General features: G+C 49.0%; 2 protein-coding genes across 2 annotated transcripts; one reads left to right on the plus strand and one right to left on the minus strand.

Annotated features, from left to right (window-relative positions):
- Positions 1-271: 271 nt before the first annotated feature.
- Positions 272-22,594, minus strand: LOC119929602 (probable G-protein coupled receptor 34). The gene is given in 8 exon segments (XM_038747779.1): positions 272-1,336; positions 6,436-6,523; positions 11,898-11,944; positions 11,946-12,068; positions 14,415-14,512; positions 14,852-14,944; positions 16,140-16,292; positions 22,511-22,594. Coding segments are annotated over 8 exon segments (1,689 nt in total). The 3' UTR covers positions 272-333.
- Positions 22,595-23,716: 1,122 nt separating this feature from the next.
- Positions 23,717-25,479, plus strand: LOC119929795 (40-kDa huntingtin-associated protein-like). Its single transcript, XM_038748080.1, has 2 exons — positions 23,717-25,087; positions 25,400-25,479. The coding sequence occupies exon 1, from the start codon at positions 23,717-23,719 to the stop codon at positions 24,851-24,853; it is 1,137 nt and encodes a 378-aa protein (XP_038604008.1). The 3' UTR covers positions 24,854-25,087; positions 25,400-25,479.
- The last annotated feature ends 761 nt before the right edge of the window (positions 25,480-26,240 follow it).

Consider the following 26,240-nt stretch of genomic DNA (forward strand, 5'->3'; position numbering starts at 1 on the left):
CCTCTCGCCTCAAGTAGTCCATTGTCCTGCTCCGTCCAGCCATCTCCTCACCAGGGGCCTTTTAGTGGGAGGATCGGAGAGAGTGGAAGAAGTTTCCCTCCCCAGCCCCAACCTCCAAACACAGCCAGGGGAACTTCCCCCCGGCCCCTCGGCTGAGAAGAGCCCAAGCTGTGGAGAGGCGCCACGGATGAATGTCGCCTCCTTCTCAGGATCGGCTCCATTCTGGGCCCGCGACAACCCTCCTCGAGTCCCCCGGCAGCTTTCCGGGCTCTCTCAGTCGGGACGCTCTTTGTACAGGGGCCCGGGAACCCAGCCGAAGGCGGAGACGGCGGTCTAGAAGTCCATGAAGGATCTGCTGTTGTTACTGAAAGACATCTGGTGCCTCAGGAAGGCCTTCTTCATCTTGCCCTGGAAGGCGTTGCCCACCGCTCGGCGGAAACTGGCGCACAGAAAGAAGTAGATCACCGGGTCGAGGCAGCTGTTGAGGGCCGAGATGCAGAGCACGAGCTCGTTGGCCAGGTGCAGCGTCTGTTTCCACGGTTGGCTGGAGATGACATTCACCTGGGCCAGGATGTAGGGCACCCGGACTACGTGGTAAGGGGTGAAACACAGGATGAAGATGATCAGCACCACCAGGGTCTTGGTGATGGCCGGCCCGTTGGTCCGCCCGCTCTGGGGCTGCACCTCGCCCTGGGAGACCTGACGGAGCTTGTCGGAGATCCTGCCGGAGAAGAAGAGGAAGAAGAGCAGGAGGACGTAGAAGATGGCCACCACCGCCATGTTCAGGGTGGCCCCCACCCGGCTTTTACTCCTGAAGTGGAAACACTTGGCGCCGCAGTCGTCGGTGACCCCTTCGAAAAAGAAGGGGATCGTGAAGAGGATCGTGGCGGCCCAGACGGAGCAGGCGGCCGAGGCGCTCCACCGCACCGTGTGGATCCTGAACTGCTGGTAGGGCCGGGTGATCTTCAGGAACCGATCCAGGCTGATGAGGGCGAGGAAGGCGATGCTGACGTACATGTTGAGGTAGAAGAAGATCCCGACCAGGAGGCAGAGGGGCCGGGGGCCCTCCCGGTTCTGGTAGGCCACCCGGAAGGGCAGGCAGAGGGACAGCAGGAGGTCGGCCACGGCCAGGTTCTTCATGTACACCGTCATGGAGTTCTTCCGAGAGACGGTGCGGCAGAAGGTCCAGAGGGCCAGGGCGTTGCTCAGCAGGCTGAGGACGAAGATAAGCGAGTACACCACCGGGAGGATCGCTTCGAGAATACTGTCCTCGATGGTGCAGTTGGACCCGCTAGGAGTCAGCATGGTGTCGGGGCTCCTTTCCGTTTCAGGTATCCTGTCGAGACACAAATAAGTAACTTCAGAGGGTGACCGCACTCCGGTAGTCACCCTAATAATAATAACTGTGGTATTTGTTGAGCAGTTACTACATACCAGGAGCAAGGACTAAGCAATGGGGTAGATACGAGCAAAGTGGGTTGGACACTTTGTGAGCACCTCATGGGGATCACAGTCTCAATCCCCATTTGACAGATGAGGGAACTGAGGCCCAGAGAAGTGAAGTGACTTGCCCAAGGGCCCTCAAGGGAGGAAGGGTTGGAGTTAGTGAGGCTGAGGAAAGTCTCTCAATATGTCAGCCATCCTGGTCTTCCCTGGGGGGAGGCAGTCTCGATCAATCCATCAAGACCTCCGACTTCCTCAGACTCACCCTGGCAACAACTGCAATGGGAAGCAGCATGGAGTAGTGGATTCAGCACGGGCCTGGGGGTCAGAAGGTCATGGGTTCTAATCCTGACTCCACTACTTATCTGCTGCGTGACCTTGGACAAGTCACTTCACTTCACATATTTATTACTCTATTTATTTATTTATTTTACTTGTACATTTCTATCCTATTTATTTTATTTTGTTGGTAGGTTTGGTTCTGTTCTCTGTCTCCCCCTTTTAGACTGTGAGCCCACTGTTGGGTAGGGACTGTCTCTATGTGTTGCCAATCTGTACTTCCCAAGCGCTTAGTACAGTGCTCTGCACATAGTAAGCGCTCAATAAATATGATTGATTGATTGATTGATTCTCTGGGCCTCAGTTACCGCGTCTGTCACAGATGGGGAGAAGCAGCTGTGGCTTAGTGGAAAGATCATGGGCTTTGGAGTCAGAGGTCATGGGTTCGAATCCCAGCTCTGCCACTTGTCAGCTGTGTGACTTTGGGCAAGTCACTTAACTGGGCCTCAATTCCCTCAGCTGTAAAATGGAGACTAAGACTGTGAGCCCCATGTGGGACAACCTGATAACCTTGTATCTTCCCCAGCGCTTAGAACAGTGCTTTGCACAAAGTAAGCGCTTAACAAATACCATCATTATTATTATTAAATGGGGATCAAGACTGTGAGCCCCATGTGGGACAGGGATCTTGTCAACCCGATTTGCTTGTATCCACCCCAGCCCTTAGAACAGTGAGCGCTTAACAAATACCACAAATACCACAATTATTATTGTCTAGCTTGTCTGCTGTGTGACCTTAGGCAAGTTGCATTCATTCAATCATCCTTATTGAGTGCTTACCATGTGCAGAGCACTGTACTAAGCGCTTGGGAAAATACAATGCAACAATAAATGTCACTTCCCTGGGCCTCATCTGTAAAATGGGGGTGGAGACTGGGAGCCCCTTGTGGGACGGGGACTGTGTCCAACCTGATTTGCTTGTATCCACCCCAGTCCTTAGTACGATGCCTGGAACATAGTAAGCGCTTAACAAATACTATTATTATTATTATTATTATTACTGGGGGTTAACCACTCCAGAAATAAGGGATGTTGGGGGAGTGCGGGGGGAGCCTAGACAGTGTCGCCTAGTGAGTTGAGCACAGACCCAGGAGTCAGAAGGACATGGATTCTAATCCTAGCTCTGCCACTTCTCCGCTGTGTGATCTTGGGCAAGTCACTTAACTTCTCTGTGTCTCAGTTACCTCATCTGTAGAATGGGGATTGACTGTGAGTTCCAAGTGGGACATGAACTGTGTCCAACCTGATTAGCTTGGTATCTACCCCAGCGCTTATTTAGTATAGCGTGCCCGTTGTTGGGTAGGGACCGTCTCTATAGGTTGCCGATTTGAACTTCCCAAGCGCTGAGTACAGTGCTGTGCACACAGTAAGCTCTCAATAAATACGATTGAATGAATGAATGAATGAATGAGCAAATCCCATTAAAATTTTTAAAAATGAGCAAGCGTGGCTTAGTGGAAAGAGCACGGGCTTGGGAGTCAGAGGACGTGGGTTCTAATTCTGCCTCCGCCACTTGTCTGCTGTGTGACCTTGGGCAAGCCACTTCTTTGTGCCTCAGTTTCCTCATCTGGAAAGTGGGAATTAAGACTGTGAGCCCCACGTGGGACAACCTGGTTACCTTGTATCTACCCCAGCGCTTAGAACAGTACTCGGCACATAGTAAGTGCTTAACATAACTATACAGCTTGAAGCGGAGAGACTTCTCTCAAAAATGAAGCACGAGATGATCACGTCCACGAGAAGCATTCTTTCGATTGTATTTTTTTAATCACTTACTGTGTGCAGAGCGCTCTACTAAGCGCTTGAGCATTGAGCAGCGTGGCCTAGCGGATAGAGCACAGACCTGGGGGATAGATGGTCCTGAGTTCTAATCCTCACTCTGCCATTTGTCTGCTGTGTGACCCTGGGAAAGTCCCTTTGCTTCTCTAGGCCTCAGTTACCTCATCTGCAAAATGGGGATTAAGACTCTGAGCTCAACGTGGCCCAGGGACTGTGTCCAACCTGATCAACTCGTACCTAGCTCAGCACTTAGTACAGCGCCTGGCACGTAGTAAGCTCTGAACAAATGCCATGGGAAAGAGAGAGAGAGAAAGAGAGTCAGTTCACCTTCCTGAGACACCACAAGTAGTAGTAATTACTGAGCGCCCAGTGGCTACCAAGAAGCAAACTAAGTGCTCGGGAAAGTACGACAGAAGCGTGAATTATATTGTTTGACTTTGTTATAGCTGGCGAACCACATGTGGTTAAAAATTCTGGGTCCTTGCTTGTTTTTTTAGTTCACAGACCACCACAGGAAGAGGTTTGGCCTCCTTTGCTCTCTACAAGGATCAGCAATGTTTTCAGGGATTTGCCGCCGATAACCGGCCTGCTTGCTGTGCGTGCCGCAGGATAAAAGCTATTGAAGGACTCATTGCTTAATCCATCTCTGGCATCTGGATCAATCAATCCGTTGTATTTATTGAGCGCTTACTGTGTGCAGGGCAATGTACCAAGCCCTTGGAAGAGTACAACAGAGTTGGTAATCGTGTTACAGTGCTCTGCACACAGTAAGCGCTCAATAAATACGATTGATGATGTTCCGATCAGTCACATTGAATCAATCGTATTTATTGAGTGCTTACTGTGCGAGGAGCAGTTTGCAGTCCAGAGGAGGAGCTTAAGTCTTTGAAACCCCAACTCTCTCATCTTCCCCTACCACCCCCAAAAACCAACTACCTTCCTCCTCCTCCTCCTCCTCCTCTCATCCCCGCCACCTCTTTAGTATGCATCTGCCCTTTAGAAGCCAGAGTGACGCGTGAGTTTTCAAGATGCTAAGTCTTCAATCCTTGTCAAGGGGCTTTCCCCAAAGAGAACACTGAAACAATGAGCCCGTGTGGAGTCGGAAACTACATTTTCACGAGGCGCTCTATAAAGCGGTGGGTGTGGCGTTATGAATGTAGTTACATTTGCGGGACTTTGAATACTGTAATAGGATGCAAATTAAAATGCAAAGAAAACCCCACGGAGCGTGAGGTAAAGAGAAAGAAGGTACCAGAGGAAAATGCTACATCAGTGGAAAAATTTTGCCTATGGATGACTTCGGGGTCCTGAAATCTGATCAGCAGCAAGAACAGCGGAGTGAGTCCTTACAACGATCTATGATCGTTTTAGACTGTGAGCCCACTGTTGGGTAGGGACTGTCTCTATATGTTGCCAACTTGTACTTCCCAAGCGCTTAGTACAGTGCTCTGCACACAGTAAGCGCTCAATAAATACGATTGATTGATCCCGGATAATAATCAGGTCATGAATCAACTGAAAAATGCCAACATCCCAGGATCAGCTAATCTTACAGTTGAACCAATCAATCGATTATATATATTGCGCTCTTAACTGCGTACAGAGCACTGTACTAAGTGCTTGGAAGTGTACAATATAACAGGGTTGGTAGACCCTTTCCCTACCCACGAGCTCACAGCCTAGTTCCCAAAACAACTGCATGAGTTTCCAACATTATTTACTAGAGGTGTGAATAAGGCAATGCTATCGACTTTGCAGAAAGATGTCAGATTGATAGATTATTAGGAATCACTCTAATAATAATAATAACTATGGTCTTAAGCTCTTAGTTTGTGTCAAGCACTGGTGTAAGAGCTGGGGTAGATACAAGGTAATCAGGTTGTCCCACATGGGGCTCACAGTCTTCATCCCCATTTTACAGATGAGGGAACTGAGGTGCAGAGAAGCGAAGCGACTTGCCCAACCTCCCTTTGGAAGATACGGAATAGGATACCGTATAATCTTTCATTACTCCACAGAGATAGAAAGAAGCTCTGGAAGATCAATCAATCGATCGTATTTATTGAGCGCTTACTGTGTGCAGAGCACTGTACTAAGCGCTTGGGAAGTACAAGTTGGCAGCATATAGAGACAGCCCCTACCCAACAGTGGGCTCACAGTCTAGAAGGGGGAGACGGAGAACAAAACCAAACATATTAACAAAATAAAATAAATAGAATAGATATGTACAAGTAAAATAGAGTAATAAATATGTACAAACATATATACATCAATCAATCAATCGTATTTATTGAGCGCTTACTGTGTGCAGAGCACTGTACTAAACGCTTGGGAAGTACAAGTAGGCAACATATAAAGGCAGATGTCCTCTCCCACCCTTTATTACCCTTACATCAGGATTTTCCAGTAGAGGGTAGTGGTAATTAGGTGGTGGGGCACTTATTCCTAGCCTCGATTTGTATCTCAGTGGAAAGAGCACGGGCTTTGGAGTCAGAGGTCATGGGTTCAAATCCTGGCTCTGCCAATTAGCTGTGTGACTTTGGGCAAGTCACATAACTTCTCTGTGCCTCAGTTGCCTCATCTGTAAAATGGGGATTAAGACTGTGAGCCCCCCGTGGGACAACCTGATCGCCTTGTAACCTCCCCAGTGCTTAGAACAGTGCTTTGCACATAGTAAGCACTTAATAAATGCCATTATTATTATTATTGTTATCATGGATGGAAAAGAAGAAGAGAGGTTGAGACAGAGTGACCTAATGGAAAGAGCATGGGACACGACGTCGGAAGCACTAGCTTTCAATCCTGGCTCCGTGACTTGCCTCCTGTGTGACCTTGGGCAAGTCAGTTAACGTCTCTGTGCCTCGGTTTCCTCACCTGTATAATGGGAATGAAATAGCTGTGGTCCATCCCTCTTCAACGGTGAGCTCCATTTGGGTCAGTGTCCAAACTGATGATCTTGTACCTGAAATTGTGACATTAGTTGAGCACCTATTATGTGCTAGGCACTGAACTAAGCGCTGGGGTGGATACAAGCAAATCAAGTTGGACACAGTCCCTGTCCCATGGGGGGCTCACAGTCTCAACCTCCATTTTCCAGATGAGGGAACTGAGGCCCAGCCAAGTGAAGTGACTTGTCCAAGGTCACACAACAGACAAGCGGAGGAGCTGGGATCAGAACCCACGTCCTCCTGATTCCCAGGCCTGGGCTGTAGCATCACGCCATCGGCTTTGGAGTCGGAGGTCATGGGTTCAGGTCCCGGCTCTGCCAATTGTCAGCTGTGTGACTTTGGGCAAGTCATTTAACTTCTCTGTGCCTCAGTTACCTCATCTGGAAAATGGGGATTAAGACCGGGAGTCCCCCTTGGGACAACCTGATCACCTTGTGACCTCCCCAGTGCTTGTACTTCCCAAGTGCTTAGTACAGTGCTCTGCACACAGTAAGCACTCAATAAATACGATTGATTGATTGACTAGAACAGGTGCTTTGACACCTGGCTTTATGTTTTGTTTTGTTGTCCATCTCCCCCTTCTAGACTGTGAGCCCATTGTTGGGTAGGAACCGTCTCTATATGTTGCCGACTTGTACTTCCTAAGCACTTAATACAGTGCTCTGCACACAGTAAGTGCTCAATAAATACAACTGAATGAATGAATGAATGCATTGCACATAGTAAGCACTTAATAAATGCCATCATCATCATCATCCCTCTTTGACGGTGAGCTCCATGTGGGTCAAGGACTGACCCGTATAGTGAGTGCTTAATAATAGCAACAACAATAGAAGCAGCATGGCTCAGTGGAAAGAGCACGGGCTTTGGAGTCAGAGGTCACGGGTTCAAATTCCGGCTTTGCCAATTGTCAGCTGTGTGACTTTGGGCAAGTCACTTCATTTCTCTGGGCCTCAGTTACCTCATCTGTAAAATGGAGATTAAGACTGTGAGCCCCCCGTGGGACAACCTGATCACCTTGTAACCTCCCCAGTGCTTAGAACAGTGATTTGCGCATAGTAAGTGCTTAATAAATGCCATTATTATTATTGTTATTATTATTCTACAGTGCTCTACATACACATCCAGTAAGTGCTCTGCAAATGTTACTGATTGATTGGAGGGGCTAAGCCCAAGAAGTGCTTCCTTTAATAATAATTGTTAAGCGCTTGTTATGTCCCTGACACTGTACTAAGTGCTGGGGTGGATATAAGCGAAGCGAGTTAGACACAATCCCCGTCCCGTGTGGGGCTCAGTCTCAATTCCCATTTTACAGAAGAGGTAACTGAGGCACAGAGCAGTGAAGTGACTTGCCCAAGGTCACACAGCAGACAAGTGGCAGAGTCGGGATTAGAACACATGACCTTCTAACTCCCAGGCCCATGGACAGAGGTCCACAACACCAGGCTGCTTCTCCTTTAATCAATCAATCAATCGTATTTATTGAGCACTTACTGGGTGCAGAGCACTGTACTAAGCGCTTGGGAAGTACAAGATGGCAACATTTAAGCACCTTGCTGTTTAATTGGGAGACAATCAACAGAAACTTTTGATTATAACTGTATCTTCTTAGAAAGAAAATAACAAGAGCTAGATATACAAGGCTTAGATTTGAGTCTTGTGCTATATCCTTTTTTTTAAGTGGTATTTGTTAAGCACTTACTATGTACCAGGAACTGTTTTAAGCGCTGGGGTAGATACAAGCTAATCAGGTTGGACACAGTCCCTGTTACACATGGGGCTTTGCGTGGCGTCCAGTGGATAGAGCACATGCCTGGGAGTCAGAAGATCATGGGTTCTAATCCCGGCTCTGCCAGTTGTTTGCTGTGTGACTGTGGGCAAGTCACTTCACTTCTCTGGGCCTCAGTTCCCTCATCTGTAAAATAGGGATGAAGACTGTGAGCCCCACCTGGGATAGGGACTGTGTCCAACGCAATTTGCTTGTATCCACCCCAGTACTTAGCATAGTGCGTGGCACGTAGTGAGCCCTTAACAAATACCATTATTATTATTATTATTATTATTAATAATAATCCCCATTTGACAGAAGAGGTAACTGAGGCACAGAGCAGTGAAGTGACTTGCCCAAGGTCACACAGCAGACAAGTGGCAGAGTCGGGATTAGAACACATGACCTTCTAACTCCCAGGCCCATGGACAGAGGTCCACAACAACAGGCTGCTTCTCCTTTAATCAATCAATCAATCGTATTTACTGAGCGCTTACTGTGTGCAGAGCACTGTACTAAGCGCTTGGGAAGTACAAGATGGCGACATTTAAGCACCTTGCTGTTTAATTGGGAGACAATCAACAGAAACTTTTGATTGTAACTGTATCTTAGAAAGAAAATAACAAGAGCTAGATATACAAGGCTTAGATTTGAGTCTTGTGCTATATCCTTTTTTTTAAGCGGTATTTGTTAAGTGCTTACTATGTTCCAAGAACTGTTTTAAGCGCTGGGGTAGATACAAGCTAATCAGGTTGGACACAGTCCCTGTTACACATGGGGCTTTGCGTGGCGTCCAGTGGATAGAGCACATGCCTGGGAGTCAGAAGATCATGGGTTCTAATCCCGGCTCTGCCAGTTGTTTGCTGTGTGACTGTGGGCAAGTCACTTCACTTCTCTGGGCCTCAGTTCCCTCATCTGTAAAATAGGAATGGAGACTGTGAGCCCCACCTGGGATAGGGACTGTGTCCAACGCAATTTGCTTGTATCCACCCCAGTACTTAGCATAGCGCGTGGCACGTAGTGAGACCTTAACAAATACCATTATTATTATTATTAATAATAATATTAATAGTAATAATATATATGCTGTTAATAATAATCATTAATAATCATTAATAATATTATTAATAATTAATAATGATGTTAATGATAATAATAATACCCATTTGACAGAAGAGGTAACTGAGGCCCAGTGAAGTGACTTCCCCAGGTCACCCAGCAAACAGTGGCAGAGCCAGAATCAGAACCCGGGTCCTTCTGACTCCCAAGCCTGTGCTCTATCTACTAGACCAAGCTGTATTATATTGTTATTGTTATAATATAATATAGTTATTTTGTACTCCCCCGAGTGCTTAGTAGAGTGCTCTGCACACAGTAAGCGCTCACTAAATGTGACTGATTAAGTGGCAGAGTCAGGATTAGAACCCAGGTCCTTCCAATTGCCAGGTCCAGGCTCTATCCGCTAAGCCGCTCTGCTTCTCTTCTTTTTCTTTTTCAGGAGTCTCGCATTTTGTTCATATTATTGCATTTCCAATGGACGCTTGTCCAATCCTGCCACCAAACTTGCATTTTTTCCTTAACTTCTAGCTTCACTCATAGCATGCATTATTAGCAGCAGTGTTTTTAAAATGCTTGCTATGTGTTGAATTCCTTCAATCATATTTATTGAGCACTTACTGTGTGCATGCTGTGCACAATCCTGAATACATGATAAGCAATTAAAACTCAGTTCCTGTCCCTCGAGGGACTCAGCGTCTAAGTGGGTGAGGATGGAACCGATCGACAACAAAAATAAATTACCGAGAGTAATAAGAGCAAGTTTAAAAATTCAGCAATCCCAAATTAATAACATTGGAACGGGTAAGCCAAATGCGCTTTGAATGCGAAGTCGTCAATATGCGAGACATCTGGAGTTAAAATTATCATTCACTAAACTCGCAAAATCCAGGGTTTCCAGGAAGTAGATTATCTCTAGGCAGGGTTGTACAAGAGAGAGAATATCATTAGAAAGCCAAATGCGTGGAGAATCTCTAGAGAAGTGAGCCAAGCATGTAAAATACAGATTTGGGGTAATAATGCTGATAAAATTGCTTTTGACAGCCATTAGAGGGATGTTTCTGTATGTCTTCCAAGCCAAATCAGTGACGGTTAAAAAGGGCTTTGGATGGGCTTAGCAGTTTAATAGCAATCGTAGTTTTACAGGGAAATCTAGTTTTATAGGGAAGCACCGTAGTGCAGTGGACAGACCATAGGCCTGGAGTAAGAAGGACCTGAGTTCTAATCCCAGCTCATCCACTTATCTCCTGCATGACCTTGGGCAAGTCACTAAACTTCTTTGTGCCTCAGTTACCTCACCTGTAAAATGGGGATTAATGCCGTGAAGCCCCATGTAGGAAATGGACTGTGTCCAGCCTGATTAGCTTGTCTCTACCCGAGGGGTTAGTACAGTGCCTGGTACATAGTAAGTGTTTTAACAAATCCCATTAAAAAAATTATTTGAATGTCACCGTGGATCAAGCGCTTAGTACAGTGCTCTGCACACAGTAAGCGCTCAATAAATACGATTGATGATTTCAGCTTGTAGGGGCCTGTAAGTACTAAGAGGATGTCAGCAGAGGCTCTTTCAGCCTTGGATGATAACTTTCCAAATAAATTAGTGGAAATTATTGGGGCAGGTTTAAGAAAAAAATCTGGAAAGCCAGATAAATTTGATCTGCAAATAGAACTTTATAATTATATACTTCATATTTATTGAGCACTTATTGTGTGCAGAGCACTGAACTAAAAGCTTGGGGGTATACAATATAACAGTAATGCTATCAACAGGGAAGGACGACCTAAGGCTGTTAACTTTGCACCCTTAAGAACTCAAAAATTTCCCCTATTTCCATAGGTAATCTGTAAATAGAAGATGATGCATGTAAGTATAAATCCAGGTGTCTAAATACGTTCAATCATATTTATTACGCACTTACTGTGAGCAGAGCACCGTACTAAGCACTTGAGAGCATATATGTATATATGTTTGTACATACTTATTACTCTATTTATTTTACTTGTACATATCTATTCTATTTATTTTATTTTGTTAGTATGTTTGGTTTTGTTCTCTGTCTCCCCCTTTTAGACTGTGAGCCCACTATTGGGTAGGGACTGCCTCTATATGTTGCCAATTTGTACTTCCCAAGGGCTTAGTACAGTGCTCTGCACATAGTAAGCGCTCAATAAATACGATTGATGATGATGATGATGATCTCTTCCCCTAGATTCACAAAACATTATGTTAACTTACATCTTAACCCATTTTGCAACATCTCTCTGAGTTCAGTTGCATTGTTTTCCCTTCCTAAGGGGAAAAATAGAGGGATAAAAGGTAAGATAAGACGGCCAGTGTCACCGAGCAAGATGAGGCAGAAGCAGAGTGAAACTTCTGGCTCTCTGTCCTCTCTTCTGACCACCTAGGAATGCTTCGAGATGGCCACCTGAGTGCCAAAAGCACAGCAGGAAAACCTAAGGCCTCTCCATAAGAGATGAAGAAACAGTGTATTAATATACTTCAATTATAGGACTAGAATGAAAAGGAAGGCCCTAAAAATCAGCCCCCGCAAAAGGTGGTTTACCCACCTCAACAGCCCCAGTCTCAGATCCTGTGTCACGAGCAGCCGACGTTTCTTCCCGAGGAATTTGCCCAGACCTCCTGGTCTCTCACCCTTTTTAAAACATTCTTGACAAGTTGGGATTTTCCCCCCCTTGAAAGAACTTCCGTGTCATGCAAAGTGTCTGCAAGCCTCCTCCATGAGGTCAGAGGATGTGGCCGCCAGTTTATACCCACTGCTGTTCCACCTTACCTTTTCACTCTGTGAGAGCAAAAAGAGATCTTAGGCCTCGACGGGGATGGAAACCGAGTCAAGAAGAGGAAGCTTCTTCAGCAGAGGCAAAAATCGGGGTGATTAATTTGAAGATGGAAATGGCTCTGCGCAGATCCTGTGGATTGATTTTATTCATTCATTCATTCAATCGTATTTATTCAATTCAATCATATTTATTGAGCGCTTACTGTGTGCAGAGCACTGTACTAAGTGCTTGGGAAGTACAGCGCTTACTGTGTGCAGAGCACTGTGCTAAGCACTTGGGAAGTACAAGTTGGCAACATATATAGACGGTCCCTACCCAACAACGGGCTCACAGTCTAGAAGATTGATTGAATGAATGAATGAACTAAAAGTGGAATAATAAATCCCCATAAGGAATAAAGGCTGCTGATTCATTCATTCATTCATTCAATCATATTTATTGAGTGCTTACTGTGAGCAGAGCACTGTACTAAGTGCTTGGGCAGTACAGTGCTTACTGTGTGCAGAGCACTGTACTAAGCACTTGGGAAGTACAAGTTGGCAACATATAGAGACGGTCCTTACCCAACAACGGGCTCACAGTCTTGAAGGGGAAGACAGACAACAAAACAAAACATGTGGACAGGTGTCGTCATCAGAATAAATAGAAACAAAGCTAGATCATCATCATCATCATCAATCGTATTTATTGAGCGCTTACTGTGTGCAGAGCACTGTACTAAGCACTTGGGAAGTACAAGTTGGCAACATATAGAGACAGTCCCTACCCAACAGTGGGCTCACAGTCTAAAAGGGGGAGACACATCATTAACAAAATAATGATGCACATCATTAACAAAATAAATAGAATAGTAAATATGTGCAAGTAAAATAGAGTAATAAATCTGTACAAACAGGTGCTGTGGGGAAGGGAAGGAGGTAGGGCGGAGGGGATGGGCGCTTACTGTGTGCAGAGCACTGTACTAAGCACTTGGGAAGTACAAATTGGCAACATATAGAGATGGTCCCTACCCCACAACAGGCTCACAAATGATAAAGGTTGCTGATGGAATAACACGATTGGGAAACTGGGGGTTTAGTTAGGGAAAGTCTCCAAAGAGAGGTTTTTTTAAAGAGGGATTTGAGAGAAGAGGCACATCATTTGGGAAAGGGAAAGGCCACAGGCATCAGATTGGAGATGGGAGTTTCAAAAACAAGGTACAGTTAAGAGGCTAAACTTAGGGGAGGGAAGAGCGCAAGCTGGAGAATAGTGAGAGAAGAAAGTAGAAGAATAAGAAAGGATAATGGCTGGAGAATGTTGACTCCCATGCTTGGGGGATTTTGGTGTGAGGAGGGAGGAAAGAGTGCAAGTTGGAATGTAGTGAGAGAAGAGAGTAGAAAAATAAGAAGGGTGAGCGGCTGGAGAATCTTGAATCCAATGGCTGGGGATTTTGGTTTGATATGAGTTAAGCAATAGGTAGTCAGTGGGAGCTTTTAAGAAGGGGGGTGACGGATTCTGGACGCTTTGTTACTAAGAAGAGGATCTGGGCAGCAGAATGCACGGGGGACTGAAGAGAGTAAAGTCAGGGAAACCAATGAAGAAGCTGAAACATTAGTCTAGGCAGAAAGTGATGAGAACTTGGACCAGAGAAGTAAGCCATAAGGGTGGGGAAGAAAAGGCAGATCTGGGAAATATTGTGGAAGAATGTGAGCAGTGAAAATCAAAGATGACACCAAGGTTGCGCGCCTCTGGGAGGGTGGTAATGTGGTGTCGACTGTGGTGGGAAAGTCGGGAAGAGGAGATGGAAGAGGCTCAGAAGAGTAGAGGAGGAGCGTAACCTCCTTATGGGCGTGGAACGTGTCTGCTAATTCTGATGCCAATTTGTACTTCCCAAGCGCTTAGTACAGTGCTCTGCACATAGTAAGCACTCAATAAATACGATTGATGATGATGATGTATTGTCCTCTCCCGAATGCTTAGTAATAATAATAATAATGATGGCATTTATTAAGCACTTACTATGTGCAAAGCACTGTTCTAAGCCCTGGGGAGGTTACAAGGTGATCAGGTTGTCCCACGGGGGGCTCACAGTCTTCATCCCCATTTTACAGATGAGGTAGCTGAGGCACAGAGAAGCGAAGTGACTTGCCCAAAGTCACACAGCTGACAATTGGCAGAGCTGGGATTTGAACCCCTGACCTCTGACCCCAAAGCCCGGGCTCTTTCCACTGAGCCACGCTGCTTCTAGTACAGTGCCTTGCACATCGAGTGCTCAATAAATACCATTGACTGATCGAGTCCACTTTTTGACCTCTCGAACAAGATTGGGCGCAAGGAAGAACTGGTTTATGAAGGTGAGAAAACACCAGAACTGACTAGCAAGGGAGGCTGTAGCCTGCACCTTTAGAGATTTTTAAGGGAAAAAAATAATCGTCGTGGCATCTCGTTAAGCACATACTATGTGCCAAGCACTGTTTTAAACCCTAGGGTAGATAATAATGTGGTTAGGGATAGGAAGGAAGAGAATCTGGTTTGGAGGATTTGAGCAGAGCGGCAATGCGGGCGCAGGTGTGAGGAGTCTGTGAGCCCACTGTTGGGTAGGGACCGTCTCTATATGTTGCCAACTTGTACTTCCCAAGCGCTTAGTCCAGTGCTCTGCACACAGTAAGCGCTCAATAAATACGATTGAATGAATGAATGAGCGGGTTGGAGCTGGAGAGTCACAGCGAGTCCAGCGAACCTGAAAGCAGAAGCTTTTGATCAGTTGAATGTTGCTTTCCAAGCAAATCTTCCTGGCTGAATTTGGATGTCGTCTTTTTCTAGCCTCGAAAACCTGCAGAATGGGGCCTCAGAGTCTGTAAATAATGTGGTTAGGCATAGGAAGGGAGAGATTTAAAAAGTACTCGTTGACTCATTCGTAGAGTGAATGAAAACTTTTGAGTCTCCATTTAATACCGGGAAGAGGAAGAACGAACGGCTACGACTTCTGCAATCCTCTGTCAGGAAACACACAAAACCCGAGATGGTCTATTTTAGTTGGAGCTTCACGTGGTGCACAAAGAAAACCTAAATGAATGTAAATCTGCCTTACCAGGTGGCCTAAAAAGACAATACAGGCTATGCAGTAGCTGCTGAGTTTGCTTGTTGTTTGAGATGTTAAGGAGACATAATAATCATCGTATTTGTCAAATGCTTACAATGTAACAAATATTCTACTAAGCTTGGGGCAGGTACAAGATCATCAGAGAGATTTTAGACTGTGAGCCCACTGTTGGGCAGGGACTGTCTCTATATGTTGCCAATTTGTACTTCCCAAGCGCTTAGTACAGTGCTCTGCACACAGTAAGATGCTCCCCATCTTACCTCCTTCCCTTCCCCACAGCACCTGTCTATATGTATATATGTTTGTACACATTTATTACTCTATTTATTTATTTTATTTGTACATATCTATTCTATTTATTTTCTTTTGTTAGTATGTTTGGTTTTGTTCTCTGTCTCCCCCTTTTAGACTGGGAGCCCACTGTTGGGTAGGGACTGTCTCTATATGTCGCCAATTTGTCCTTCCCAAGCGCTTAGTCCAGTGCTCTGCACATAGTAAGCGCTCAATAAATACGATTGATGATGATGATGATGATGATGATGATCAGACCAGACCCAGTCCCTAGCCCAAATGAGGCTCACAGTCGTAGCACCCCAGCACTTAGTACAGTGCCTGGCACAGAGTAAGCGCTTAACAAATACAATTTAAAAAGGTAGGAGGGAGAACGGGTCCTGAAACTCTGTTTTGCAGTTGAGGAAACGGGCCCACAGAGAAGATCACGCAGTCGGCAAGTGGAAGAGGATTAGAACCCTGCTTATTATTGTACTGTACTCTCCCAAGCGCTTAGTACAGTGCTCTGAACCCTGTTAGGTGCTCAATACATGGACTCCCAAGCCCATTAGACCACACTGTTTCTCCAATCACGCTGCTTTAAGCCATGGCCTTTACTGAGGGCCTACTAGCCGTTGCATTGGGGAGATCTTACCTTAATGCGCTGAGGGGAAGAGCTGGAGACGGGTGTCGGATTTGCATATAGATTAACCGACCAAGGGCTAATTAGCAACGGAAAATACAGAATTGTCCTGCAATTATAATCCCCTGCTGTGTCACCTTCGGAGTGGTCCCCTCTCCTTTTCAGCTAAATAAGATTGTAACAAAGGGTGCAGTTCAGAGGCTGAAGAGCCTTCTGGACTTTAGTATAAAATAATAATAATAATAATCATGGCATCTGTTAAGCGCTTACTATGTGCCAAGCACCGTTCTAAGCGCTGGGCGGATGCAAAGTAATCAAGGTTGTCCCACGTGGGGCTCACAGTTTTAATCCCCATTTTCCAGATGGGGGAACTGAGGCCCAGAGAAGTGAAGTGACTTGCCCAAAGTCACCCAGCTGACAATTGGCAGAGTCGGGATTAGAACCCATGACCTCTGACTCCCAAGCCCGGGCTCCTTCCACTGAGCCACGCTGCTTCAGTGAACTAGTGACTAGTTAGAACAGTGCTTTGCACATAGTAAGTACTTAACAAATACCATCGTTATTATTATTATTATTATTATTAGTGAACGAATGGATGAATGAATGAGTGAACGAAAGAGTGAATGACTAGTGAACGAGTGAATAATAATAATAATAATGTTGGCATTTGTTAAGCGCTTACTATGTGCAAAGCACTGTTCTAAGCGCAGTGAATGACTAGTGAACGAATGAATGAGTGAATGAATGAATGAATGAGTGAGTGAATGAATGAATGAACGAATGAGCGAATGAATTGCACTCCCCCAAGCGCTTAGTCCAGTGCTCTGCACGCAGTAAGTGCTCAATAAATACGACTGAATGAATGAATGAACGAATGAATGAGCGAACGAATGAATGAGCGAGTGAATGAATGAATGAACGAATGAGCGAATGAATTGCACTCCCCCAAGCGCTTAGTCCAGTGCTCTGCACGCAGTAAGCGCTCAGTAAATACGACTGAATGAATGAACGAGTGAATGAGCGAACGAATGAATGAATGAATGAACGAGTGAATGAATGAATGAGTGAATGAATGAGCGAATGAATTATAATCCCCCAAGCACTTAGTCCAGTGCTCTGCACGCAGTAAGTGCTCAATAAATACGACTGAATGAATGAATGAACGAATGAATGAGCGAACGAATGAATGAGCGAGTGAATGAATGAATGAACGAATGAGCGAATGAATTGTACTCCCCCAAGCGCTTAGTCCAGTGCTCTGCACGCAGTAAGCGCTCAGTAAATACGACTGAATGAATGAACGAGTGAATGAGCGAACGAATGAATGAATGAATGAACGAGTGAATGAATGAATGAGTTAACGAATGAGCGAATGAATTATAATCCCCCAAGCGCTTAGTCCAGTGCTCTGCACGCAGTAAGCGCTCAATAAATACGACTGAATGAATGAATGAACGAATGAATGAGCGAACGAATGAATGAGCGAGTGAATGAATGAATGAACGAATGAGCGAACGAATTGTACTCCCCCAAGCGCTTAGTCCAGTGCTCTGCACGCAGTAAGCGCTCAATAAATACGACTGAATGAATGAATGAACGAGTGAATGAGCGAACGAATGAATGAATGAATGAGCGAGTGGATGAATGAATGAGTGAACGAATGAGCGAATGAATTATAATCCCCCAAGCGCTTAGTCCAGTGCTCTGCACGCAGTAAGCGCTCAATAAATATGACTGAATGAATGAACGAGTGAATGAGCGAACGAATGAATGAATGAATGAACGAGTGAATGAATGAATGAGTGAACGAATGAGCGAATGAATTATAATCCCCCAAGCGCTTAGTCCAGTGCTCTGCACGCAGTAAGCGCTCAATAAATACGACTGAATGAATGAACGAGTGAATGAGCGAACGAATGAATGAATGAATGAGCGAGTGAATGAATGAATGAGTGAACGAATGAGCGAATGAATTATACTCCCCCAAGCGCTTAGTCCAGTGCTCTGCACGCAGTAAGCGCTCAATAAATACGACTGAATGAATGAACGAGTGAATGAGCGAACGAATGAATGAATGAATGAATGAGCGAGTGAATGAATGAATGAGTGAACGAATGAGCGAATGAATTATACTCCCCCAAGCGCTTAGTCCAGTGCTCTGCACGCAGTAAGCGCTCAATAAATACGACTGAATGAATGAACGAGTGAATGAGCGAACGAATGAATGAATGAATGAGCGAGTGAATGAATGAATGAGTGAACGAATGAGCGAATGAATTATACTCCCCCAAGCGCTTAGTCCAGTGCTCTGCACGCAGTAAGCGCTCAATAAATACGACTGAATGAATGAATGAACGAATGAATGAGCGAGTGAATGAATGAATGAACGAATGAGCGAACGAATTGCACTCCCCCAAGCGCTTAGTCCAGTGCTCTGCACGCAGTGAGCGCTCAATAAATACGACTGAATGAATGAACGAGTGAATGAACGAACGAATGAATGAATGAGCGAGTGAATGAATGAATGAGTGAACGAATGAGCGAATGAATTATACTCCCCCAAGCGCTTAGTCCAGTGCTCTGCACACAGTAAGCGCTCAATAAATACGACTGAATGAATGAATGAACGAATGAATGAGCGAACGAATGAATGAGCGAGTGAATGAATGAATGAACGAATGAGCGAATGAATTGCACTCCCCCAAGCGCTTAGTCCAGTGCTCTGCACGCAGTAAGCGCTCAATAAATACGACTGACTGAATGAATGAATGAGTGAACGAGCGAACGAATGAATGAATGAGCGAGTGAATAAATGAATGAACGAGCGAATGAATTGTACTCCCCCAAGCGCTTAGTCCAGTGCTCTGCACGCGGTAAGCGCTCAATAAATACGACTGAATGAATGAATGAATGAGTGAATGAATGAGCGAGTGAATAAATGAATGAACGAGAGAATGAATTGCACTCCCCCAAGCGCTTAGTCCAGTGCTCTGCACGCAGTAAGCGCTCAATAAGTACGACCGAATGAATGAATGAACGAGTGAACGAATGGATGAGCGAGTGAATGAATGAATGAACGAATGAGCGAATGAATTGTACTCCCCAAGCGCTTAGTCCAGTGCTCTGCACGCAGTAAGCGCTCAATAAATACGACTGACTGAATGAATGAATGAACGAGCGAACGAATGAACGAATGAATGAATGAATTGTACTCCCCCAAGCGCTTAGTCCAGTGCTCTGCACACAGTAAGCGCTCAATAAATACGACTGATTGGCTGAATGAACGAGCGAACGAACGAACGAATGAATGAACGAGCGAATGAATGAATTGTACTTCCCCAGCACTTAGTACAGTGCTCTGCACACAGTAAGTGCTCAATAAATACGAATGAATGAATGACTACAATTGAATGAATGAATGAATGAACGAGTGAATGAATGAACTCCCCACAGCATCTGTTTATATGTATATACGTATATATGTTTGTACATATTTATTACTCTATTTATTTTACTTGTATATATTTATTCTATTTATTTTATTTTGTTAATATGTTTTGTTTTGTTGTCTGTCTCCCCCTTCTAGACTGTGAGCCCGCTGTTGGGTAGGGACCATCTCTATATGTTGTCAACTTGTCCTTCCCAAGCACTTAGTACAGTGCTCTGCACACAGCACTCAATAAAGACGATTGAATGAATGAATGAATGAGCGAACGAACGAACGAGCTAACTCTATTTATTTATTTATTTTACTTGTACATATTTATTCTATTGATTTTATTTTGTCAATATGTTTTGTTTTGTTGTCTGTCTCCCCCTTCTAGACTGTGAACCCGCTGTTGGGTAGGGACACTGTGGACCACCCCCTTCTCCTCAACGTGCTATCCGACCTTGGCTTCACAGACTCCGTCCTCTCCTGGTTCTCCTCTTAGCTCTCCGGTCGTTCTTTCTCAGTCTCTTTTGCAGGCTCCTCCTCCCCCTCCCATCCCCTTACTGTGGGGGTTCCCCAAGGTTCAGTGCTTGGTCCCCTTCTGTTCTCGATCTACACGCACTCCCTTGGTGACCTCATGCGCTCCCACGGCTTCAACTATCATCTCTACGCTGATGGCACCCAGATCTACATCTCTGCCCCTGCTCTCTCCCCCTCTCTCCAGGCTCGCATCTCCTCCTGCCTTCAGGACATCTCCATCTGGATGTCTGCCCGCCACCTAAAACTCAACATGTCCAAAACTGAACTTCTTGTCTTCCCTCCCAATCCCTGCCCTCTCCCTGACTTTCCCATCTCTGTTGACAGAACTACCATCCTTCCCGTCTCACAAGCCCACAACCTTGGTGTCATCCTCGACTCCGCTCTCTCATTCACCCCTCACATCCAAGCCGTCACCAAAAGCTGCAGGTCTCAGCTCCGCAACATTGCCAAGATCTAATCTAACAATCAATCGTATTTATTGAGTGCTTACTGTGTGCAGAGCACTGTACTAAGCGCTTGGGAAGTACAAGTCGGCAACACATAGAGACAGTCCCTACCCAACAGCGGGCTCACAGTCTGGAAGGGGGAGACAGAGAACAAAACCAAACATACTAAAAAAATAAAGTAAACAGAATAGATATGTACAAGTAAGATAAATAGAGTAATAAATATGTACAAACATATATACATATATACAGGTGCTGTGGGGAAGGGAAGGAGGAAAGATGGGGGAGATGGAGAGGGGGACGAGGGGGAGAGGAAGGAAGGGGCTCAGTCTGGAAAGGCCTCCTGGAGGAGGTGAGCTTTCAGTAGGGCCTTGAAGGGAGGAAGAGAGCTAGCTTGGCGGATGGGCAGAGGGAGGCCATTCCGGGCCCGGGGAAGGATGACGTGGGCCGGGGGTCGATGGCGGGACGGGTGAGAACGAGGCATGGTGAGGAGATTAGCAGCAGAGGAGCTGAGGGTGCAGGCTGGGCTGGAGAAGGAGAGAAGGGAGGTGAGGTAGGAGGGGGCGAGGGGATGGACAGCCTTGAAGCCCAGGGTGAGGGGTTTCTGCCTGATGAACAGATTGATTGGTAGCCACTGGAGATTTTTGAGGAGGGGAGTAACATGCCCAGAGCGTTTCTGGACAAAGACAATCCGGGCAGCGGCGTGAAATATGGATTGAAGTGGGGAGAGACACGACGATGGGAGATCAGAGAGAAGGCTGATGCAGTAGTCCAGACGGGATAGGATGAGAGCTCCTCTCCATCCAAACCGCTACCCTGCTCATTCAAGCTCTCATCCTATCTCGTCTGGATTACTCTATCACCCTCCTCTCCGATCTCCCATCCTCCTGTCTTTCCCCACTTCAATCCATACTTCACGCCGCTGCCGGGATCGTCTTTGTCCAGAAATGCACTGGGTATGTTACTCCCCTCCTCAAAAATCTCCAGTGGCTGCCAATCAAGCTACGCATCAGGCAGAAACTCCTCACCCTGGGCTTCAAGGCTGTCCATCACCTCGCCGCCCCCTACTTCACCTCCCTTCTCTCCTTCTACAGCCCAGCCATCAAGGACGTAGAGGCCATCAAGGTGCTGCGGGTCGAGCTCTGCGCCGATCAGAACCACCTCCACTCCTCCGCCGCTAAGCTCCTCACCGTTAGGCCTCGTTCTCGCCTGTCCCGCCGTCAACCCCTGGCCCACGTCCTCCCCCGGGGCCTGGAATGCCCTCCCTCTGCCCATCCACCAAGCTAGCTCTCTTCCTCCCTTCAACGCCCTACTGAGAGCTCACCTTCATTCATCCATTCATTCATTCAATCGTATTTATTGAGCGCTTACCGTGTGCAGAGCACTGTACTAAGCGCTTGGGAAGTACAAGTTGGCAACATATAGAGACGGTCCCTACCCAACTGCGGGCTCGCCTTCCCCCCACTGAGCCCCCTCCTTCCTCCCCCTTTCCATCCCTCCCCCCTTACCTCCTTCCTTTCCCCACAGCACCTGTATATATGTATATATGTTTTTACGTATTTATTACTCTGTTTTACTTGTACATATTTATTCTACTTATTTTATTTTGTTAATATGTTCTGTCGTCTGTCTCCCCTCTTCTAGACTGTGAGCCCGCTGTTGGGTAGGGACCGTCTCTCTATGTTGCCGACCTGGACTTCCCAAGCGCTTAGTACAGTGCTCTGCAAACAGTAAGTGCTCAATAAATACGACTGAATGAATGAATGAAGGAGCGAGCGAACGAACGCATGCGTGCATGAATGAATGAACGAACGAGAGCAGCGGCGCCGGGCGCGAGGGCGTCTGAGGGGGGGACGATTCCGATTGGGCGGTGGGGCGCGTGACGTCATTGGAATGAATGAATGAATGAAGGAGCGAGCGAATGAATGCGTGCATGCATGAATGAATGAACGAACGAGCGAACGAACGAGCGAACGCGAGCAGCGGCGCCAGGCGCGAGGGCGTCTGAGTCGGGGACGATTCCAATTGGGCGGCGGGGCGCGTGACGTCATTGGAATGAATGAATAATAATAATAATAATAATGGCATTTATTAAGCGCTTACTATGTGCAAAGCACTGTTCTAAGTGCTGGGGAGGTAACAAGGTGATCAGGTTGTCCCACGGGGGGCTCACAGTCTTAATCTCCATTTTACAGATGAGGTAACTGAGGCCCAGAGAAGCTAAGTGACTTGCCCAAAGTCACACAGCTGACAATTGGTGGAGCCGGGATTTGAACCTGTGACCTCTGACTCCAGAGCCCGAGCTCTTTCCACTGAGCCACGCTGCTTCTCTGAATGAATGAATGAATGAAGAGTGAATGAATGAATGAACGAAGGAGCGAGCGAATGAACGCATGCATGCATGAATGAATGAACGAACGAGCGAACGAACGAACGAGCGAACGAGAGCAGCGGCGCCGGGCGCGAGGGCGTCTGAGGGGGGGACGATTCCAATTGGGCGGTGGGGCGCGTGACGTCATTGGAATGAATGAACGAAGGAGCGAGCGAATGAACGCATGCATGCATGAATGAATGAACGAACGAGAGCAGCGGCGCCGGGCGCGAGGGCGTCTGAGGGGGGGACGATTCCGATTGGGCGGTGGGGCGCGTGACGTCATTGGAATGAATGAATGAAGGAGCGAGCGAATGAATGCATGCATGCAGCGAACGAGAGCGGCGGCGCCGAGCGCGAGGGCGTCTGAGGGGGGGACGATTCCAATTGGGCGGTGGGGCGCGTGACGTCATCGGAATGAATGAATGAATGAACGAAGGAGCGAGCGAATGAATGCATGCATGCATGAATGAATGAATGAACGAACGAACGAGCGAACGAGAGCAGCGGCGCCGGGCGCGAGGGCGTCTGAGGGGGGGACGATTCCAATTGGGCGGCGGGGCGCGTGACGTCATTGGAATGAATGAATGAATGAACGAAGGAGCGAGCGAATGAATGCATGCATGAATGAATGAACGAGCGAAGGAGAGCAGCGGCTCCGGGCGCGAGGGCGTCTGAGGGGGGGACGATTCCGATTGGGCGGTGGGGCCCGTGACGTCACTGGGGGCTTAGCCAATAGGGGGCGCCGCCCCTCCTTCCCTCCCCCAGCCGGAGAGGGAGGAGAAGGAGGAGGGAGGGCAAGATGGCGGCGTCGTCTTCGTCGTCGTCGTCGTCGTCGGGGCCCGGCGTCGGCGGGGGCCCCGGTCCGGACGGCGGCGACTTCCTCTCCCGCTACCGCCTGGTGTCGACGAAGCTGAAGAAGCGGTTCCTGCGCAAGCCGAACGTGTCGGAGGCGGGCGAGCAGTTCGGGCAGCTGGGCAAGGAGCTGCGGGCGGCCGAGTGGCTGCCGTACGCGGCCTGGTGCCAGCTGGCGGTGGCGCGCTGCCAGCAGAGCCTGCTGCACGGGCCGGGCGAGGCGCTGGCGCTGACGGAGGCGGCCCGCCTCTTCCTGCGCCAGGAGCGGGAGGCGCGGCTGCGGCTGGCCTGCCCCGCCGCCTGGGGAGAGCCCCTGCAGGCCGCCGCCGCCTGCCTGGCCGGCGCCGCCAACGCCAACGCCGGCGGGCGGCCGGGCCCGGAGCGGGCTCCGCCCAAGGCCGGCATGGCGGCCGTCACGGCGGCGGGCCCGGGGCTGGAGCTGGCCGCCGCCCTGGCCGCCTTGGGCCGGCCGGGACCGGCCGCCGCGCAGTTCGTCGGGGCCGCCCGCCTGCTGCTGCCGCCGCCGTCGTCGTCGTCGTCGTCGTCGTCGTCGCCGCCGCCGCCGTCCATGGCGGCCCTGTGGGCGCTGGGCCGGGCCGCCTCCTGCTGCCTCCTCCTCCGCGACCACGACGCCGCCCTGACCCTGCTGACGCGTCTGCAGCGGCTGGCCCGGGCCGCCTCCTCCGCCTCCAACGCCGCCCTGGCCGACGTGGCGGCCCGCTGCGAGGTGACCCGCGTCCTGCTGCTGCTCCTGCTCCAGCCGCCGCCGCCCAAGCTGCTGCCCGAGCACGCGCGGACCCTGGAGCGCTACTGTTGGGACGCCCAAGGGGACGGAGCGGGGGGAGGCCGGGACGACGCCGGAGCCGGACCGGGGCGGACCGGAGAGGACCGGACCACGCCGCCCCCGCTGCCCGAGGGGCTCTTCCTGCTGCTGCAGTCCCTGGTCGTGGCCGCCCACGAGAAGGACGTCGAGGCCGTCAAGGTGCTGCAGGTCGAGCTCTGGCCGCTGCTCTGCGCCGAGCAGAACCACCTGCTGCACCTCGTCCTGCAGGAGATGATGGCCCCCTCGGGCCAGGGCATTTGAGCACCCCCCACACGCGCGCTCGACCCACCGAGAAAATCGTCTTGTTCAAGAACGGGTCCCTTTCCCCGCCCTCGTCACCTCTGGGGCAGGGAGTCTCCGTCCCTGGAGACTCTTGTCCACCCTGCCACCTGAGAGCCCGAAGGGCTTTTTGTCCTGCTGCTGCAGTCCCTGGTCGTGGCCGCCCACAAGAAGGACGTCGAGGCCGTCAAGGTGCTGCAGGTTGAGGCCGTCAAGGTGCTGCAGGTCGAGCTCTGGCCGCCGCTGTGCGCCGAGCAGAACCACCTGCTGCACCTCGTCCTGCAGGAGATGATGGCCCCCTCGGGCCAGGGCATTTGAGCACCCCCCACACGTGCGCTCGACCCACCGAGGAAATCGTCTTGTTCAAGAACGGGTCCCTTTCCCCGCCCTCGTCACCTCTGGGGCAAGGAGTCTCCGTCCCTGGAGACTCTTGTGCGCCCTGCCGCCTGAGAGCCCGAAGGGCTTTTTGTCCTGCTGCTGCAGTCCCTGGTCGTGGCCGCCCACGAGAAGGACGTCGAGGCCGTCAAGGTGCTGCAGGTCGAGCTCTGGCCGCTGCTGTGCGCCGAGCAGAACCACCTGCTGCACCTCGTCCTGCAGGAGATGATGGCCCCCTCGGGCCAGGGCATTTGAACACTCCCCACACGCGTGCTCGACCCACGGGGAAAACCGTCTTCCTCAAGAACGGGTCCCCTTCCCCGCCCTCGTCACCTCTCCTTACCAGCGGACTCTTGTGCGCCCTGCCACCTGAGAGCCCAAAGGGCCCTTTGTCCTGCTGCTGCAGTCCCTGGTCGTGGCCACCCACGAGAAGGACGTCGAGGCCGTCAAGGTGCTGCAGGTCGAGCTGTGGCCGCCGCTCTGCGCCGAGCAGAACCACCTGCTGCACCTCGTCCTGCAGGAGATGATGGCCCCCTCGGGCCAGGGCATTTGAGCACCCCCCACACGAGCGCTAGACCCATGGGGAAAACCGTCTTGCTCAAGAACGGGTCCCTTTCCCCGCCCTCGTCACCTCTCCTTACCTGCGGACTCCTGTCCGCCCTGCCACCTGAGAGCCCGAAGGGCTCTTCGTCCTGCTGCTGCAGTCCCTGGTCGTGGCCGCCCACGAGAAGGACGTCGAGGCCGTCAAGGTGCTGCAGGTCGAGCTGTGGCCGCTGCTCTGCGCCGAGCAGAACCACCTGCTGCACCTCGTCCTGCAGGAGATGATGGCCCCCTCGGGCCAGGGCATTTGAGCACCCCCCACACGCGCGCTCGACCCCCTTGGGGTCTCCACCTCTTGCGGGGAAAACTATCTTGCTCGAGAACGGGTCCCTTTCCCCACCCTCGTCACCTCTAGGGCAAGGAGTCTCCGTCCCTGGAGACTCTTGTCCACCCT

Source organism: Tachyglossus aculeatus, chromosome 6 (assembly GCF_015852505.1).
Source record: "Tachyglossus aculeatus isolate mTacAcu1 chromosome 6, mTacAcu1.pri, whole genome shotgun sequence".
NCBI classification, from domain to species: domain Eukaryota; kingdom Metazoa; phylum Chordata; class Mammalia; order Monotremata; family Tachyglossidae; genus Tachyglossus; species Tachyglossus aculeatus.